At 34.2% G+C, this 18,864-nt stretch overlaps 2 protein-coding genes across 2 annotated transcripts; one reads left to right on the forward strand and one right to left on the reverse strand.

Annotated features, from left to right (window-relative positions):
* The first annotated feature begins 9,961 nt into the window (after positions 1-9,961).
* On the forward strand, positions 9,962-14,921 carry LOC132190365 (homogentisate phytyltransferase 1, chloroplastic). The gene is made up of 11 exons (XM_059605335.2): positions 9,962-10,392; positions 10,500-10,583; positions 10,672-10,746; positions 10,952-11,035; positions 11,188-11,277; positions 11,561-11,662; positions 11,839-11,934; positions 12,398-12,469; positions 12,722-12,817; positions 13,056-13,160; positions 14,596-14,921. Exons 1-11 carry the CDS (start codon positions 10,027-10,029, stop codon positions 14,635-14,637), a joined length of 1,212 nt encoding a protein of 403 aa, XP_059461318.2. The 5' UTR covers positions 9,962-10,026; the 3' UTR covers positions 14,638-14,921.
* Positions 14,922-17,994: 3,073 nt separating this feature from the next.
* Positions 17,995-18,721, reverse strand: LOC148583576 (large ribosomal subunit protein eL39-like). Its single transcript, XM_088510602.1, has 3 exons — positions 18,591-18,721; positions 18,379-18,482; positions 17,995-18,238 (listed from the first exon to the last, which is right to left on the reverse strand). The coding sequence occupies exons 1-3, from the start codon at positions 18,591-18,593 to the stop codon at positions 18,190-18,192; spliced, it is 156 nt and encodes a 51-aa protein (XP_088366728.1). The 5' UTR covers positions 18,594-18,721; the 3' UTR covers positions 17,995-18,189.
* Positions 18,722-18,864: the final 143 nt, after the last annotated feature.

An 18,864-nucleotide genomic window follows, 5' to 3' on the forward strand; every position in this document is an offset into this window, starting at 1 on the left:
CTGATAACCAATAACCACGTGATTGCATAGGTTGGTCGTGATTAGTGGTTATAAGAATTGACGAAAGCCGTTAATAATAGGGTAATCTGTATATAGTTTTATAATATATTACAAATAATAATTAAAATCCTTTAGAGCACGTAGATGTTTTATAGTATATTCAGGTCTGAAATGGCATCGAATTGACTCCCCCTTTGTAGAAATAGAAGGAAATATACTTATATCGTGTATAATTTTAAGGGGTAGTTTAATCGACCAAAGACCATGTTCATGAAGCAAATATTACTAGTTCTAATTTCTCTTATTTATTTTTCTCTCTTTATACATACATGTTAAAAAAAAAAAATTGGGTATAGCTGTAGGCCCGTTTAGGAAACAACATCTGAGAACGTAAAATCAGTCGTAATCAAGGAATTCCAAGAAAGCAATAGTATGCATATATAGTTTATGCTTAGTTTAGCCTACCTCGAAATTGGAATGCATTTGTATAATCCATAGCATTATTTTGTCATTCTTAATTCATTGATATTTTCTGTAAAAAAAAAATCGGTTTGCAGCACATCAAATGTGTATTCTTTCTACCATGGTCTCAATAAAATTCTCATCAGGTTTGGGTACCTGCTAGGTTGTAGGTTCGACTCTTCACAATGAAAAATCACTCATACAAACTTACATAGTATTAGTCGCCCTAGAAATCACAAATGTCTTAGTGGACCTGGGTCAGGTTATGACTCAATTAATCTTAAAGTAATGCCTGCAATTTTTATTATCTAGACTCCTCCTAAACAGTTCCCAACGGGCACACCCCTCCTTCCTTTTTTGCTTGGAAAAAAAAAGAAAAAAAAAAGTTAAGTGTATTCTTCCTCGGTGTTCACATTATATTTTCTCTGTAAAAAGTCAATATATTACTTATTTAACATGCTTGCTGCCAGCGCTAAAGATTGTCATTTATGCTTATTGTAGACTTTGTTTATATTTTTCCAAGTAAGTTGTTGGTGCCGTCATTGCAGGTAATATATTTAAGATTGGTTCAACTGGAATCAGTAACTTGGGAGGTGATAGTGAAAGAAGAACCCGATGCTAAATGCTAGAGATCTATTTTATGGTCTAAATTATGTTAAATATTATAGGAATGCTACGTTACGCTTCTCAACAAAAATTTTCAAAATTTGCTTTACAAATGATGTGTTATTTTCATGAGATGATGATACATTTATTAAAATAATAGATTACATAGGATTGTTACATATCATTTAGGGAGCAAATTTTAGAAACTTTTTTTGAGAACCGTAGCATTTCTCTAAATATTATATCTCTATTCTACTAAACTGATGTGTTTGTGTCCATCATCGTGATGCCCTCAAAGTTATGAAAAGCTTTTATGGCCAAAATAGTTATGAAAAGCTATCCATAATGACGCGATGCCCTCAAACTTGGAACATGATCATCAATAGTACATTTTGAATTGCAGAATATTTAGTTAATAGTCAAGATCTCTCTAGAAAGATTTAGAGAGATCCTGAGGCTATAAATATGATATTTGTCCCATTAATAATAATAATAATAATAATAATAATAAAATATTATATATATTTTAAAAATAATTATAAAAACAAAATTATAAAAAATTAAGAGGTGATGGGGTGGCCGGACTATCCTAGTTGGGGGCTGAGCGTGGCTACGGCTACCACAGACCGGCTGTTTAGGGTGGCTTCGCCCACCCCCAAGGGCCAAATCTAAAAAAATAAAAATAAATAAAAAAAATAAAAAAATTATTTGGCCCTTTGGGGTGGTCTACCCCCAAGGGCATGCCACCCCAAACAGCCGATCTTCCGCCACCCCCAAGGGTTGGTCTGGGGTTGCCGAGGCCACTCACAGGACCAAAGGGAGTGGTCCGGCCACCCCCAATGGCCAAATGATATATATATATTTTTTAGTTTGGCCATGGGGTGGTCTGGTCACCCCTAGCCAGCCATTGAGCTAAAATGGGGTGGTCCGGCCACCCGCTATGGCCAAGATGGGGTGGCCAACCACCCCTTATTTTATTATTATTATTATTATTTTTAATATATATATATTTTTAGGACATGTGTCTTATTTGTGACTCTAAGATTTTTAAGAAGAAATCCTAACTATAAACTGGATATTCTCCAGTTCATTTTGGATTAAAGAAGAATTCAACTAAATGAATTGAATTGAATTCTATGGAATTGAATACCCATTACACTTGAATTTTCAAATCTAATTTTTCTAGAATGCGCTGCTACAACATTAATTGATTGCCATCACTTAAAGAATTCAATGCATTCGTGTACAACATTATGATATGTCATATCAGTTGAGCATTAAAGTTAAAAAAAATGTTAGGTGTTCAACTAGTGTTTTCTTGGGAATTGAATACTCATTGCACTTAATTTTCAAAACATCTTTCTTTTTTCAAATCTAATTTTTCTTGAATGTGCTGCTACAACATTAATTGATTGCCATCACTTAATGAATTCAATGCATTCATGTACAACATTGATATGCCATACCAGTTGAGCATTAAAGTTAGGAAAATGTTAGGTGCTCTTATAGTGTTATCCTGATGTTCTCCTAGTCCTAGGTAGATATTATTTTCTAAAAATCAAGTGAGAGAAATAAATGCTAATTTTATTTTTGCTTTTTTTAAAAAATAATATCCACTTAGGATTAAGAGGACGTCACGAGAGCACCTACCATTCCCCCATTGACAATAGGGTGGTAGTTTAAGGGGGATATGCGTATTTTTTCTTAAATATTTAGAAAGTTTGACAATTAGAGGTTTTGAAAAGTGGCTAGCTACAACATCAAAAATAGATTTTTAGAGTTAAATTAAAAAAAAAAAATAAATAAAAAAATTAAAGAATTCAATATGAATGCTCTTTGTTAGAGAGCCTTTCAAATGTTATATGACAACCCTAAAATTGAATCTTTTTCTTCTTTAACCGGTTGAATATTTGATAATTAAAATTCAAAACAGTAATCGAAAACAAATTTGTTAAATCACCACTTTTTTTACAAGCTTAAGCCGATAGTGAGAAGTAAATTAAATAATTTAATCAATACTTTATTGCTCTCTTTCATGTGTGTACTCACTTTTAATAGGTGATATTCAACACATGTAATATTTAATTGAAATAGAGTAAATGACAAAGTCAAAATTCGAACTCATGACATTTGACTCTGATACGATGTTAAATTACAATTTTCCTAAGTGCTTAAGTTGATAAAAAAAAGTAAATTTAATAATTTAATCAACACTTTAACACATTTAACAGTTATAAATATGCAGAAAGTTCATTGTTTAACAAAGTAGACTTCCCTTAATCAACTTCACGTCCCATGGGAAAATGAGTTTCACATTTTAGGCCGTTCAAAATAGGTGAGCTTTGCAGTCCTCTCTTCATAGATGGTTTGAATTTTAGTAAAACTCGCAAATTGTGTACACATCAGCACCTAATGTAGCTATAGTGATGTGTCTTGAGCATTGCTCAGAAATTAAATGTACTACAAAGTTAGGTTTACAACATTTTCTTGGTCAACATCGATATCGGAGGTTCAGAGGCGGAACCACCATTTGGCCCACTTCCCCCAAGCTATAAGGTGGTTCCCAAAAAAATATATATTTATTTTTTAAATAGACATTTAAAATTTAAATATTGCCCCCCCCTCCCCAAATTTTTTTTATTTTTTATTTTTTATAATTTTACACTTAAACTAAAAGTTCGAGTTCCAAGGTTTGTTGGTGTCCTAAAACTCTATTTGGTAGTTAAATTAAGGCCGAGAGAATAATCCTGCCTTCTTTTTGTCAAACATTTATTTATTTCTAATGGTTAGATCGGTTCAACCTCAATTGTAGGAATTAGGATCCTCTTCAGATTAAATGAACTGAAGAATATTCAGTTAGTTATATTGAAAATATTTTTCTCTCCTAAAAAAGGTAAAAAAAAAACAAAAATATTCCTAACATATCAGGAGTATAATCGTCTTTTCACTTTGTTTGGACAATTATACCCCTATGGAAGGGGAACCGGTCAACTGGAGAGGTTGGTGTTGCTAATTGCAAGGATTATGATATTTTCTAGGGAATCAATTTTATATCCTAACCATTATTTTCAAATCAAATCATTAAAGATTTTACCACCTTAGCATTTATCACATGTGACATATACATTACATGTACACGAAATTGTTAACTCTGTGCGTGTTTTTTTTTTTTTTTTTGATATGTTCGCACACGAAACATCAATAAAAAATACACCCATATTGAATAATATGTGCCAAATGGAGAAGGAAATTCCCTGGATTCAAATACGTTGACATACAATTGGAATAACGTGGTAGTGAAAATCAATTATTGATTATTTTTTTTTGAAGTTGTTGTTAATTCAAATGTAGATTTTTATTATCACATCATCTCAATTAAATAGTAGTCTTATAGTAGTTTACTAAATAACATTATTCTTCAAATATTATCATTTGATTTAGGAAAAAAAATGCAAATCCACTTCACGTGGTTTGCCTAATTTGCAATTAGCTCCCAATTTACTCCTTAGGGTTTAGGAACTAACATGATCTAGATTGTTTTTTTAATGAAAAATATTTGAGGGTATTATAGTTTTCACTGCAAATATTTTATAAATTCACAAACAATTAAATTTTCTTGTTAAATTTTGTTACTTGATTTTTTTGTTTGTTTTTTTTTACCATTAAAATACTATCATATGAATTTGTAAGGAGATCATTGTAGTAAAAGCTATAATATCTCTAACAACAATTTTTTTTTTTTTTTTTAAAGAAAATGGTAAAATAACTAAGGAAAATTAAATCACAAAAAAGAGGATAAAAAATAAAATCACAAGCATATTATTGTAATTAGTAAATATGAGTATAATACCAAAATTCCAGATAATTTTTAGCGTAAGATCAAAGTATGGCGATTTGGTTTCTTGGGACTCTATTTTTCATTCTATATACTCTCGCACGAATGTAATAATCAATATATGAGGGTTGAGGGCAGAGCCAAGGCTTTGTTTTCAATTTGCATGCACAATTAGCACTATCATTTTCCATCATAACTAAGATTTCCAAAAAAATTGTGGGGGCTTGGAATAAATATCAGATGAAACCATTGCTAAAATTTTCATGTGGTTAGACACGTGCTAGAGAGTGAGTTCCAAACCCGAAATGGATATCGCTTACTTCTTATTAGTGTGAATCATCTTAGGTCCTATTGAGCTCCTAATGGAGCTGAGTGAGGATATGGCTCAGTTGATCTAGAGGGAGTGTCTGCGATTGTTCACTATCTAGGCCTCTCTTGAGCAATTCCTAACGAGTAGGTGTTACCATGGTTACGCCTAAATAGAGTAACCACAATTAGGGAAACGGGTCCTCTCTAGTCCTAAATGGACTGGAGAGTATCCAGTTAAAGGCTAAGATTCTTTTCATAAATCATAAGGCTCCAAATGGAACACCTATTCCACTACTAAAATAATAATAAAATATTATTTATAGTTTTTTTTAAAAAAAATTTTTAAAAACAAAATAATAAAAAATAAGGGGTGGCATAGGGGGTGGTTCGGGGGTGGCCGGCCACCCTAGGTGTGGCTGAACCACCCCCAAGAGCAAAAAAAAAAAAAAAAAAAAAAAAAAAAAATTGATCTAGAGTGGCCCCTAGGGCAAAAATGGGGTGGCCTAGATCACTTTTTTTTTATTTTTTTTTTATTTGGCCCTTGGGGGTGGTTCGGCCACCCCCAAGGGCCATGGGGTGGCTTCTGCCACCACCTATGGGTGGCTAGCCACCCTTTATTTTTTTGTTTTTTTGTTTTTTAAACTATAAATAATATTTTTTTTTATTATTTTAGTAGTGGGACTGGTGTCCCATTTGGGACCTTAAGATTTTTGAAAATAAATCTTAACCTTTAACTGGATACTTTCCAGCCCTAAATGGACGGGAGATGATCCGTTTCCCACAATTAGCCACCCCTTCCTACCCTTTTTAATTAAAAAAATAAATAAAAAATGGCCCATTGTTGAGCTCTCCATTAAGTATTGCTATATGCTTAGCATTTTTCAATTATAAAAAGTAAAATACTAGGTGTTCACCTTGTATTTCCCTAGTGTTCTCTTGATCTTATATATATATTTTATTTTTTAAAAAACCGAAAAAGAAACGGTCTTTTATTTCTCTCACCCGGGTTTTAGAAAATAATATCTACATATGACCAAGAGAATACCAAAAAATTACCAAAAAAACACGTAGCATTCCCCCTTATAAAAAGGAATTTTCGAGAAACGTTTTTTGCAATATTGATCCCCTCTTTACAAGAAGAGAGAGAGAAGCATGATTGACACAATTGTATCTTCTTGTTTTTCTACTCGGCATTCGGCAAACCCAATTCTAGAACAAGGGATATATGTTTCTCTTGTTTCCATGAACAAAGGATATACTCAGGACATCAAGCATGAATATATACCTGAAGTGGAAAAAATGGAGAGATTTATTTCATGGTCTAAATTATGTTAAATACTACACCCCGATCTCACTCAGTTGAAGTGGCAGTGTCCCATCAGATTAATGCTAAATGTCATTCACAATTTCACATGCATGACTCTCTTGTGTCTCTTCAGGATTGATGGAACTTTTAAAATCATCGTTAAATCAAAATTCAATAGTGATCTATCACAAATCTAATGATAATTTTAAAGCCATGTAAATTTTGGAGGGACATGAGGAGAACTTCTAGCATTACTCATGTCCATAAGCCATTGTTAAATAAAAATAAATAAATAAATTAAAAAAAAAATTCAAATTCAAATGGTTGATGGTCACGGCCACATTAACCTAGTGAGATAGGGATTTGAATCCTCTCCAGTCCATTATGGACTGAACAATATCCAGTTCATGGCTAGAATTTTTTTTAAAAGAAATCTTAAGGCCACAAATGAGACATATGTCTTAATAATAATAAAAAAATCATTTAAAGTTAAAAATAAAAAATAAAAAAGAATGGAATGGCGGCCACCCCATTTTGGACAGGGGTGGCTTGAGCCACCCTTAATTCCTATGGGGTGGTTTGGCCACCCGGCCCCTAACTTGCAAAATGGGGTGGCTGAACCACCCCCAAGAGCCTTAGGGGTGGCTTGGCCACCCTCAGTGAGCATTGGGGTGGTTTCGGCCACCCCATAGCCCTTAGGGGTAGTTCGGCCTCCCCCAATGGCCAACCTTATATATATATATGTGTGTGTGTGTGTGTGTGTGTGGGGTGGTTGAAGCCAACCCAAACCGATCAGTTTAGGGTTGGTTTGGGTGGCTTCCTAGGGCCATCGGGGGTGGCTCAAGGCTCTTTGGGGTGGTTTGGCCACCCCCATTTTGCAAGTTGAGGGTGGCCGAACCACCCCCATACACCATGGGGGTGGTTCGGCCACCCCCTGGTTGGCCATTGAGGGTGGCTTACCTAAAATGGGATGGCCCGCCAACCCATTCTTTTTTATTATTATTCTTTTATTATGAGGACAGATGTCAGTCATGAATTGGATATTTTCCAATCCATTATGGATTGGAGAGGATCCTATTTGGTGAGATAAGGGTGTAATGAGAGTATAATATGTAGTATTACTCTTACATTAAATTTCACTTATTTAATTGTATATATTCATATTGTCAAGAGATAGCTATGAAAAACTATGCATAATGACAGGATGCCCTCAAACTTCCTATTATTAAGATAACACCAGCTGTCTTTTTCAAAAATCCAACCAAGTCTTAGTTAGGTAGCCTTTCAATGGGATATGACAACCCTAAAATTGAATCTTTTTCTACTACTTAACCTGATGACTATTTTATAATTAGAAATCCCAACTATGATCAAGCTGGTTGGTGCATTTTTCAAAGGTATGTATACATATTCCAACTATAAATGAGCAGCGTATATACCAAATTAAACTGTTCATTAATTTCCAAATGCAAAGTGGGATGCAATAAAATCTATGTTAATTAATAAAAATACACAGAAAGTAAAGACTTTTGTTTATCAACTTCACTCGTCCACTTGTCTTGAATAAGTGAGCCCTACATTTTAAGCTGCTCAAGGTAAGTAGATTTTGCAACTCTCTTTTCACAAATGGTGCGAATTTTAATAAAATTTGATTACTCTAATTGCAGGGTATCCCCGTTCATTATACTCTTAGTTGTATACGCATAAGCACCTAATGTAGCTAAACATGAACATGGCATACATGGAGCCAAAGTGTTGTGACTTGAGCATTTCTCAGAAATTAAATGTAGTACAAAGTTAGGTTTACAACATTTTAGGCCTTGTTCCTTTTCTTGGTCAACTTCGATATCTTAGGTTTGGTGTCTTAAAATTCTATTCGGTATATATATATATATATATTAGGGTTCACAGGGATTAGGACATTTCTAGGGAATCAATTCTATATCCTAGCTCATTAATTATTTTCAAATCAAATCATTAAGATTTTACAACAATTTTATATGTCACATGTGATAAATGCACATGTCATTTAAGATGAAAAAAAAAATTGAATAATTTAATTTAAAAAGAATAATGCAAGAACTGCGCCTAAGACTTTTTTTTCAACTATTTAAAAATAGCTGTTGTAATGTAGCATTACTCATTTAAAAACAAAAATTAGAGACCTCTAGGAATTTTAGATATAGAATACTACAGCTCTCTTGCAAACTCACGCAGCCGTTAGTCTATTTTTTATAAAAATACGTCACATGAACTGCTTCGTGCAGTTCACATTTTAGAGGCTAATATGATAAGTATCATGTAGACTAATATGTCAATTTATAAATATGGTAAAATTCTAGAAAAAAAAAGAATTTTAAAATTCTTTATATGAGCCCATCTAGGATGTTTAAAATTCTTGACACGTCAGTTTGGAAAGAATTTTGGCTCCTACTCTTCTCTATATAATTTGGATGACGTGGTAGTAAAAATCAACTATTGATTTTTTTTTTTCTTAAAGCATTTCCAGCAGTGTAGCTAAAAGGAAGATATTAGTTACATTTAACTATTTTTATCCTTTTTTTTGCTCCAACAGAATAGCTTTATATTAGCTATTATACCTTAACTGCTATAGTGAATAGTTTCATATTATTATTCACTGTAGCACACTAGATTGTTGAAAATAATATTAATTTCCACATTATTTTCTCTCTCTTCTCTCTCTCAATCTCTCCCTCAATATTTCTCTCTCTTCTCTCCCTCTCTCAACGTTTCTCTCTCTTCTCTCTTCTTTGTTCATGAATTTATGATACAAATTCAAGACTTTTGAATCCCTAAAACTCCAAAAAAAAAATTTGAATAACATGCATATAATTGACAAATTAAAAATGGAAAAATAAAAATAACATATAGGTATGCTGCGTGAATCAATTCTATTGCAATTTACAAGATGATGCAAAAGCGGTCTCGGATCCAAAAAAAAAAAAAAAAAAAGATTAAAAACTAATATTTAAAAAAAATTGAGAATGAAATAAAGAATCTGTTGGAATTGGTATTAAAAAATGAGTAGTTAAAATAGAAAATTGTGTTTTTTGACTAGGTAGAATACCTCTTACTGTTGGAGATGCTCTTATTAAGCCCTTATTGGTCCAATGGTTAATTTTTACTGCTACATTATCTTTATATGACAGTCGTATATCAATCAATTAAATAACATGATTCTTCAAATATTATCATTAAATAACATTACACTTCAAATATTATCATTGGATTTAACAACTCTCGGAACAAAAAATAGACAGAATTAATTAAGGAATAAACGGTCTCCGACTCAAAATCTATCTCATTCATGTGTATATAACCATGAAGCTCCGTTTAAAGTGGGGGCAGCTAAGCATACTTTCCTCCTCTTACGGAAGGAGGTTAAAGCTTCTTCCTTAGTCTTTTGTTTGAAGAAAAAAAGAGGAAAAAAAAAAAAAAAGAGTTATTTTGGTTTGCCAATCTCTATGTGCCAGAAGTGATTACGTAAATGGTTTTCATGGTTTCCTCCACTTTGTACGCCAACAACCTGAGTTGTCTTCCAACTTGTTTAGGTTGTGTTGTTCAATGTCAAGTGTTTTCAGTGAAGCAGCTCCGAAGGAAGTCCATCGAATGGCGCCGACCCACAAGTTCTTCCAGAATATTTGCTTCTTTGGCAGATGATATCAGAAGCCATGAGAGCATAAGCATCAGAAAAGATGGTGACATGGCCAATAAATGCCGGCATGCTATCACAAGCAAGCATGAATATTCATCAAAACCAGAGGATGACAATTCGACGAGCTTTGTTAATCTGCTTTCTAAGCAATTGGAAGCTTTCTACTTGTTTTCTCGTCCTCACACTGTGATTGGCACGGTGAGTGATTCCATACATGCACCGTTTGATAAAAAGATTGGATTTTTGCTGAGAGAAGACAAGAAATTGAACAGGGTTATTAAATTTTGCCCACTTCTGTTTGTCAGATTGCAGGGATATTATCGGTTTCTCTTCTTCCTTTAGAAACAATTGCGGATCTTTCTCCCACATTCTTTATGGGTTTATTGAAGGTACAGGGTTTGGTTATGTAGAGAAGAACTTGCCTGTGTTGATCATGTCCAAATTAACATTTTTTTTCTTGTTTTCCTGTTGTCTCAGGCATTGGTACCCTCAATGTTCATGAACATTTACGTTGTGGGTTTGAATCAATTGTTCGATGTTGAAATAGACAAGGTACTTAATATCAGTAGATGCAGCACATACACTAGAGTAAACTGAAATAAAAAAAAAAGACATTTATCCTACTGACAAATTCTAAGGTTGTGTTGTTGTCATGTTGAGACTACATTGCATGACTGCCCCCATTGAAATATACATGCTCCATATATTTGGCACCCATCTTGTGCTTGCTATCAGTCTTTTCTTTACAATTTTGCAGGTTAACAAACCTAATCTCCCTATCGCTTCCGGTGACTTCTCGATGGGAACCGGAATTACGATCGTTGCAACATGTTTAGCGATGGTTAGTTGACATTGTTAAATCACCAGTTATTCCAATAACTTAAGCTTATAGAAAATTTAATTGATCAACAGGCAGGCATGTGAGTAGCAATCAGAGTACATGTGGCTTCCAAAAAATTTTCACATATCAATTCTGTTGGTGTTATTTTTCAGAGTTTTGCTATGGGGATCATCTTCAAATCACCACCACTTTTTGCTGCACTTCTCGTGAGTTTTCTGCTTGGGAGTGCATATTCCATTGAAGTAAGTTTCCTATATGCCCTTTCTGTTTGTTGTGTGGTATTAAGTTCAAGAAAAGACAATCAACCAAAACTAATATAACAAAAGACCTAGTCTTCCAATATAACTAGAAGACAATTTAGTATAAAACAAACTCAGATACATCTAAGTGATTTAAATTGAACTGAAATTTCTTTTTTTTGGCGTGTGTGTGGGAAGAATATCAGCTGGTTCCCTAACAAACTCAGTAGCAATGTATTGTGAATAATTTGATCAAAGTTTGTCTCTATCTCTTTCTCTGTTGTAGCTTCCTTTGCTCAGATGGAAGAGGCACGCATTTCTTGCTGCAACTTGCATCCTTATTGTGAGGGCTGTTGTTGTTCAACTTGCTTTCTTTTTACACATCCAGGTATGTACAGCTTCTTCAATTTATAGGTGACTCAGTGTGCAATCAAAATGGCACTTTGACTACTATCTTTGATGAAGAGAGTTTGTTCTTGTTATTTCAAATTCGAATTTGGCATTCCCGATTGAGTTTCTTCTTCCATTCTTGATCAACATATAAAAGTGGTGCCATAACTGCAGACATACGTGCTTGGTAGACCAGTCATGATAACAAAATCATTGGTCTTTGCTGCAACTTTCATGTGCTTCTTCTCTGCTGTCATTGCATTATTCAAGGTTAGTCGGAATTAGAATTTTACCAGGCAATTCCATTTAAGCGTTCTTCATAGTGAATTGTTGATTTTGAGAGTTTGAATAAGATACTCTGCATATGTTCCTTAAGATAAGATATCAAGTCAAGGAATTTCCAAATATATATATCCATCGGATACTAGAGGAGAAATTAGCAAACTACGAATACAAATCACCATTCAAAAGTTCCTGATTCTTACTATAATCTGGAGGTGATGAAGAGCTCCATTAAAGAGCCAGGGATTGTGCCTTCAGATGCTATGGAATATAAAAGGGAATAAACCGATTTTTATGGATCTTTCACTGCAGCCATTGTTTATCTAGTTTGCTGCAGTATCTTTCTTTTTCTTTTTTGTTCAGAAAATTTAAATCACTTGTGTATGTCATCATGCTGCATATATTTTATGGTTATTGATATACATCTAACATCTTGTTGGCATTCTGACAGGACATACCTGATGTCGATGGTGATAGAGAGTTTGGCATTCAATCATTCAGTGTTAAGCTGGGTCAAGAAAAGGTCAGTATATGAATATTACTTAGATTATTGCATTTTCCTTACTCTCTGTTTGGTTTCCTAGAAGAGGATGGAGAAGACAAGAAAATTTGGGATGTTCACAAACCTGCAACCCAACTAATTGTAGTGTTTCCAAAAAAATTCCTTTCTTTCCCTGATACCTGATCTCAAGTGAAACCATGTGGAGCACATGTTAAAAAAAAATTTAAAAAACCTTGAAATATTGCCTTACATGTACTGTGATGTTCTTGATAGGTATTTTGGCTTTGTGTTAACATGCTATCAATGGCATACGGGGCTGCTGTGGTGACAGGGGCTTCTTCATCATTCCTTCCAAGCAAGCTTGTTACTGTATGTACTGTACCTTGACAACTTTTTTTTAATGACGTGGCACCCCTTAAAGGTAGGCCGCTTCGTGACCTATCCTTGCCGGGTAAACTCCAAATGGTTGAATGAGGAATCAAACAACTGTTCACGTAGTATTAACCAAACGAGTCAACCATTTGAGCTGGACCCTCTCGGGCATTGACAACTATTTTTGCATGTTGTGTGTCCATTTATTGATTTTTTTTATTTTTTTTTATTGCAGACATTAGGGCATTTGGCCCTTGCTTCCTTCCTGTGGGTTCGAGCTCAAACAGTTGATCTTACCAGTAAAGAATCAGTAACTTCTTTTTACATGTTCATATGGAAGGTGAGTGATTCAATGCAACAATGGTGCTCTCTTGGAATTTGGAATATACATGGTGATGAAATTGTTCTTCTTGTTATAATAACGAATCATCAAATAGAACAAACCCATCATTTAAATGGTAGTAATTGAGGAACGCATAGTAAATTTTTTTCAGGCGCTATTTGAAAGTCATTGCAATGATATTATCTAAATCAGATGCTTTTACTGTCTTTGAGAAGATCTCTTACATAATGTGACATTGACTCATCCTAGAAAATACAATCTTCACAAATAACTATAATTTGATTAGGTTAGAACAATTTCTCTTGTGCCGGAATGTCAATCAGAAGTACCTTAAAAAAAAAAAAAAAAAAAAAAAAAGTAAGCAAAAGAGCTTGTTGATGTGGGCCGGTAGAGATAACTCTGATGCTTAAATCAACAAAGTGTTTAGAGAATAATTTAGCAATAAATATGACAGTTTTGGGAAGAGACCAAAAGTTTTTTTGACTAGGTTGTGTATTATCTTTTATAGTAACTTGCTCTAAACTGCTTACCACCAGTTTCTACACAATCATTCTTTTTAGGGTGATTCATCTCACGTTTGTTTGCACCACTGCACGCCTTATACTTACGATTTGAGGCACATGGTTTGGTTATAAGTATGGCCCATGTGGCACGAAAATGGCCTAGTGGTATGGGAGAGGATTTCGTATTTCAATTGTTTGTTGAACCCTAGTCGGTGAGTCAACGTTTGGCCAAGATGGGCTTAGTATTTTGGTAATGAGGGCTTGCTAGCCCATAAACCCAACAGATTATTTTAATTAAAATTGCAGCCAAATGAATTGATCTAGTTTCTAGGGGATATCCAACTTGATACAACAGTAGCCTAGTCAATTGCTTGACTTTTTTCTGTCACTCAAGATCATAGTTTAGAGAATAATTTAGCAATAAATAGGACAAAGTTTTGGGAAGAGACTAAAAGTTTTTTTTACTTGGTTGTGTGTTATATTTTATAGTGACCTACTCTCAACTGGTTATCGCTAGTTTCTGCATAATCATTCTTTTTAGGGTGATTCATCTCATGTTTGTTCGCATTACCGCACGCCTTATACTTAAGGTTTGAGGCACATGGTGTAGTTATACGTATGGCCCATATGGCACGAAAATGGCCAAGTGGTATGGGAGAGGATTCCGTGCTTCAATTGTTTTGTTAACCCTAGTCAGTGAGTCAACGTTTGGCCTAGATTGGCTTAGTATTTCGGTTATGTGGGCTTGCTAGCCCATAAACCCAACATACTATTTTAATTAAAAATTCAGCCAAATATATTGATCTAGTTTCTAGGGATACCCAGACTTTTTTTTTCTCTCACCCAAGATCATAGTTCATTTGCAAGGTTGGTTTTAAAAGAGACAAATTTTATCAACTCAACATTGATTTATGATGTTGCTTCTGCAGTTGTTCTATGCCGAGTACTTCCTCATTCCTTTTGTAAGGTGACAAGAATTGTAGGGTACGAGAATTAATACAACAAATGATGCTGCTTTGTCTCTGCCTAATGGCTCTTCCCTGCAAGAAAATATCATTTCTCAGAAGATAGATTACCATGTTCATTTATGCTGTCATGACGATGATGATAACTTTTGTTCTGTAATATTATGAGTTGTGGGGGTAAATCGTTGATTGGTGCTGTAATATTATGAGTTCTAAATACCCATTAAAGACTATAGATTTCAATGTTATGTGTTAAAATATTGATTACATAATTAAATAAATTATTTTTTATCCGCTTAAACTTTTGAATAATTCGTGATTTAAAATAGCATCAAAACTCGGGTTCTGAGTAGGGGTGTAAACGAGTCGAGCTTGAGCGAGCTTCCCTTGTTCAAGCTTGGCTCGTTTAAATTTTACTCGAGCTCGAGTTTGAGTCGAGCTTAAGGGCGAGCCAAAAAAATCGAGCTCGAGCTAATAATAAGTCGAGCCGAGCCAGCTCGCGAGCTGACTCTTATATTTAATGTTTTTGTTTTAAAAAAAAAATTTAACTTCAAGTACTCTTAAACGGCTTAAGAAGTTAGTTTGCATATGAGTATTTGCTTAGCCTGACTAGTCGAGTATGGAGCCTGAGTCAATGCAGCAAGGCATTTGGTTTCAAAGAGAGAGGATATGCATCATTTTATAGATAAGCAAACTTAGAGATTGATGTTTTCTTAACAATGTGGGACAAGTTAACAAGTTGCACTCAGACTGCATTGGGACAACGTCCCCTACAAAAAAATATTTTTTTAACGTCTCTCTCTCAATCCCCCTCACTAGTCACAACGGATCTTCCACTTGAACTCTTATTTCCCACTCTCTTACTCTCACTCACCAAACATGTAGTGATAGTGTTTGGGTCTGTTTGATTCATCAATAGTTTATGCTTTTCGCAATCTCCCTCAATAGTTTCTGCTTGATTCTTCTTCCTTTCGTTTGGATCTGCTTTAATTGAATCGAGGTTTTTTTAATGATTGCTCTCTCTCTTTCATCATGAATGGTCTAGAATTTTTCATTCTCTAACGCTTAAATATAAATGCAATTTTAAGGTTTTAATAATTATGAGATTTATAATTAATTATCTATTACTTAGTTATATATATATATATATATATATATATATATATATATATATATATATATACACACTCGAGCTTATACGAGCTGTTCACGAGCTTAGCCGAGTCGAGCCGAGTTTGCTTCGTTTAATATTCGAGCCAAGATTTGTGTTCATGAAGTGCTTCATTTAATATTCGAGTCGAGCACGAGCCGAGCTTATGCGAGCCGAGCCCGAGCTTGCTCGCGAGACGCTTCGCTCACTTAACAGCCCTAGTTCTGAGTTCGAACTTTGCCCATACAAACTTTTAGACTAACTAATAATTAAAACATTATCTTTTTAAGAAGCTTTCTTGAACATGCTCATGAAAAATGAAGCATTGAAGTTCTAATTGAATCATGGAAAAGTTTCTTCACTAATTCTGTTCTTGCTGAAATCAAAGCTTCGTGAGCATATGTTAAAACAAGGTATGATCTTGCAGGGTTTATGAATTTCTACTGCTGCGTATTCCTATTATAGCAATTTTACCTTCTTTTCTTTATACTGTTATTGACAATCATAAGTCATGATACTATTTGTGATGGGGGAATTCCAACTTACACCCTCTTTCAATTATCCCATTCATTAGAATTTTGTGTTAAATCCTAACAATGAATGCAAAAATGATAAAAATATCTATTGTTTTCAATTAAGTTGCATGTATCGCGAGTTATGCATTTTCCGTCGGATCTAATCTAAACTGTAATTAAAGGAAGCCGATTATAACTTTTTAAAGTTTGGAGGAAAATTGCGAATAGAGTGCAAGTCAGAGAAAGTAGGGTGTAATTTCAAAAAATAAAATAAAAAAACACTCATCCACAAGGACCACAATACATGGTGGGGAAGGATAAGATTTATAGACAAGGCATACATCTTTTGTTATCAAATTTAAATTGAAAAAAGAAAAAGAAAACAGCAAAATGCATAAAAATAAAATGCTAGAAACCATATTTTTATCTTACTTTGCTAATGTGACATTGTCGATCAACCCTTAGATAAGCCATAGTTCAAAAAAAACAAAATCAAATGAATGATTAATAGTGACACATCAACCAAGCAAGGTAAAAGTATAACAAAGGTGTAGTATATAAAATTACTCAATGCAGAAATGAGCAACCAAAACAAATGGCAATTAATCCTTCTTAATTCAAAATGTGTATGCAGTTGATGGGAGGTGAGGTGAAAATGGGATCTTAACACCAATCCAATATGGTTTGAGATGGGAGAAATACAACACATACTCCTAAGTGCTCTTCTTGACATGACAATGAAAATCATCATTGGATGCTATATGTACTTTTATTTATTATTTCATTCAATAGTGATTTTTCCAGCCACTCCTTGAGAGTGTAACACTCCTCTTGAGATAGCATAAGTTTCAGCCCCAACAGAATTTCAGCTTATTTCTCCAAATACAAAATCCAAATTTTGCAATTAGAGCAAAATCGAGGAAACTCCCAACTTAATTTGTAACCGCAAACAGAAAAAACTAGAAATCAAGCCTAAGTTATTCGGGAGCTGCGAGTAATGCATGAAACCACACTTCAATTCAACTACTATCTCGCTTTGCTGAAGTGATAATGTCAATTAGCCCATTAAAAAAAAAAAGGGGCTAATAGTTATTGCCACATCAACAGACTGAGATAAAAGTATGGTTTCTTGCATTACTATGCTATCGTAACAACATATTTAGATACATCTTTTTTTAAAGAAAAACAATTAATTAATTATCATATACATTATGTATATAATCTTAACTGGATCAAAAGCAACCATAACTAACCCATTGTCCCAAATCACAAAAACATACAAATTAAAATCTCATTAGCAGCTCTTCAAAGTTGCTTGAGACAAGGAAGCTGAAAGAAATACAAAAATCATGGTCTGAATCAATAACTTTGCATGGCTAAACCACTACTCTCAATCCAATAAAGCTAAAAATGTCTACGAGGTGCGTGTGTAACTTAACCAATAAACAAAAAAAATGTGTGTGAGAGACGAACAAAAGCTACAGAACCACCAAAGTCAACTTATAATGAAGCATTCAGCACAGAGAAACATAATTACCTCCCACAGAATGATATATAAAGATGACCCATTTTCCAAAATTTGATGTATATCTATGGAACTCTAAAAGTAAACAGGTGCTACGTTATAGCAATTGCAAATATCGAGCTGGGTATCGATATCTATCTAGAATCACAAAAGAGAGGAAAATTGTACCAAACGAAGAAACCAAGATTAATCTATCAATTCAAATTCCTCAAAACAGTAAATAATCATTGAAACATGTCAGGGAAAGCACTGTTGCGAGTTCCTTGCAATAGGGTTCTTAAAAGAACTAAAATACATCAAGCTCCGAAACATATAAAGTCCTAACACTGATAAGGTAATGAAGCAAAGGTATAGGGCAGCCAAACACCTCAGAATCCGAGCTTGGTGCGACGCCAGTGCCTGCGCTTCGCATTGTACCTGAAGGAAAACAAACCGAAAGGAACCGTTGGCATTTGAAAGAGACTCAGAGAAAGCTTTAAATTATTCAAAATATTATAGCAAAAAATTTTAAAAAAAAAATTTAAAAAAAAAATTGGGAAGTGAAGAGGGTAATCGACCTGATGGTGTTATCGGTTCTCATCCGAATCCAGTGGGGGATCGGCCTGTTCTGACGCATCTTCTTCGCCAGCTTTTTCTTTATTATGAAGGTCTTGTGGGAAGGCTGCGCATATATACATATTCATCCAAACCCATGTCAAGAACTCACTCATTTTTCAACAAAATTCATTAGCAAATGAGAGAGAGAGAGAGAGAGAGAGAGAGAGAGTACCATCTTCGCTGTTGGAGGTCGCCGCTGCAAATGCTCAAGGAGAGAGGAAGCGAGCGAAAACCCTGGTATAAGAGAAACCCTAGGGTAGGGGAGAGATGGGCCTTTTATATCTGGCCCAAGACTATTCTCTAGGTCAGTTGGCCAAATGTTTTACACTTGGACCTAACCTAATGTTGTCACTTTTTTGTTCCACAAAACAATTTTGGATCTTTAGTGTAACAAACAAACAAAAAAAAATTATGGATAATGGGAAATGTTTTACACTTCAAATAAA

Source organism: Corylus avellana, chromosome 9 (assembly GCF_965113065.1).
Source record: "Corylus avellana chromosome 9, dhCorAvel1.hap1.2, whole genome shotgun sequence".
NCBI lineage: Eukaryota > Viridiplantae > Streptophyta > Magnoliopsida > Fagales > Betulaceae > Corylus > Corylus avellana.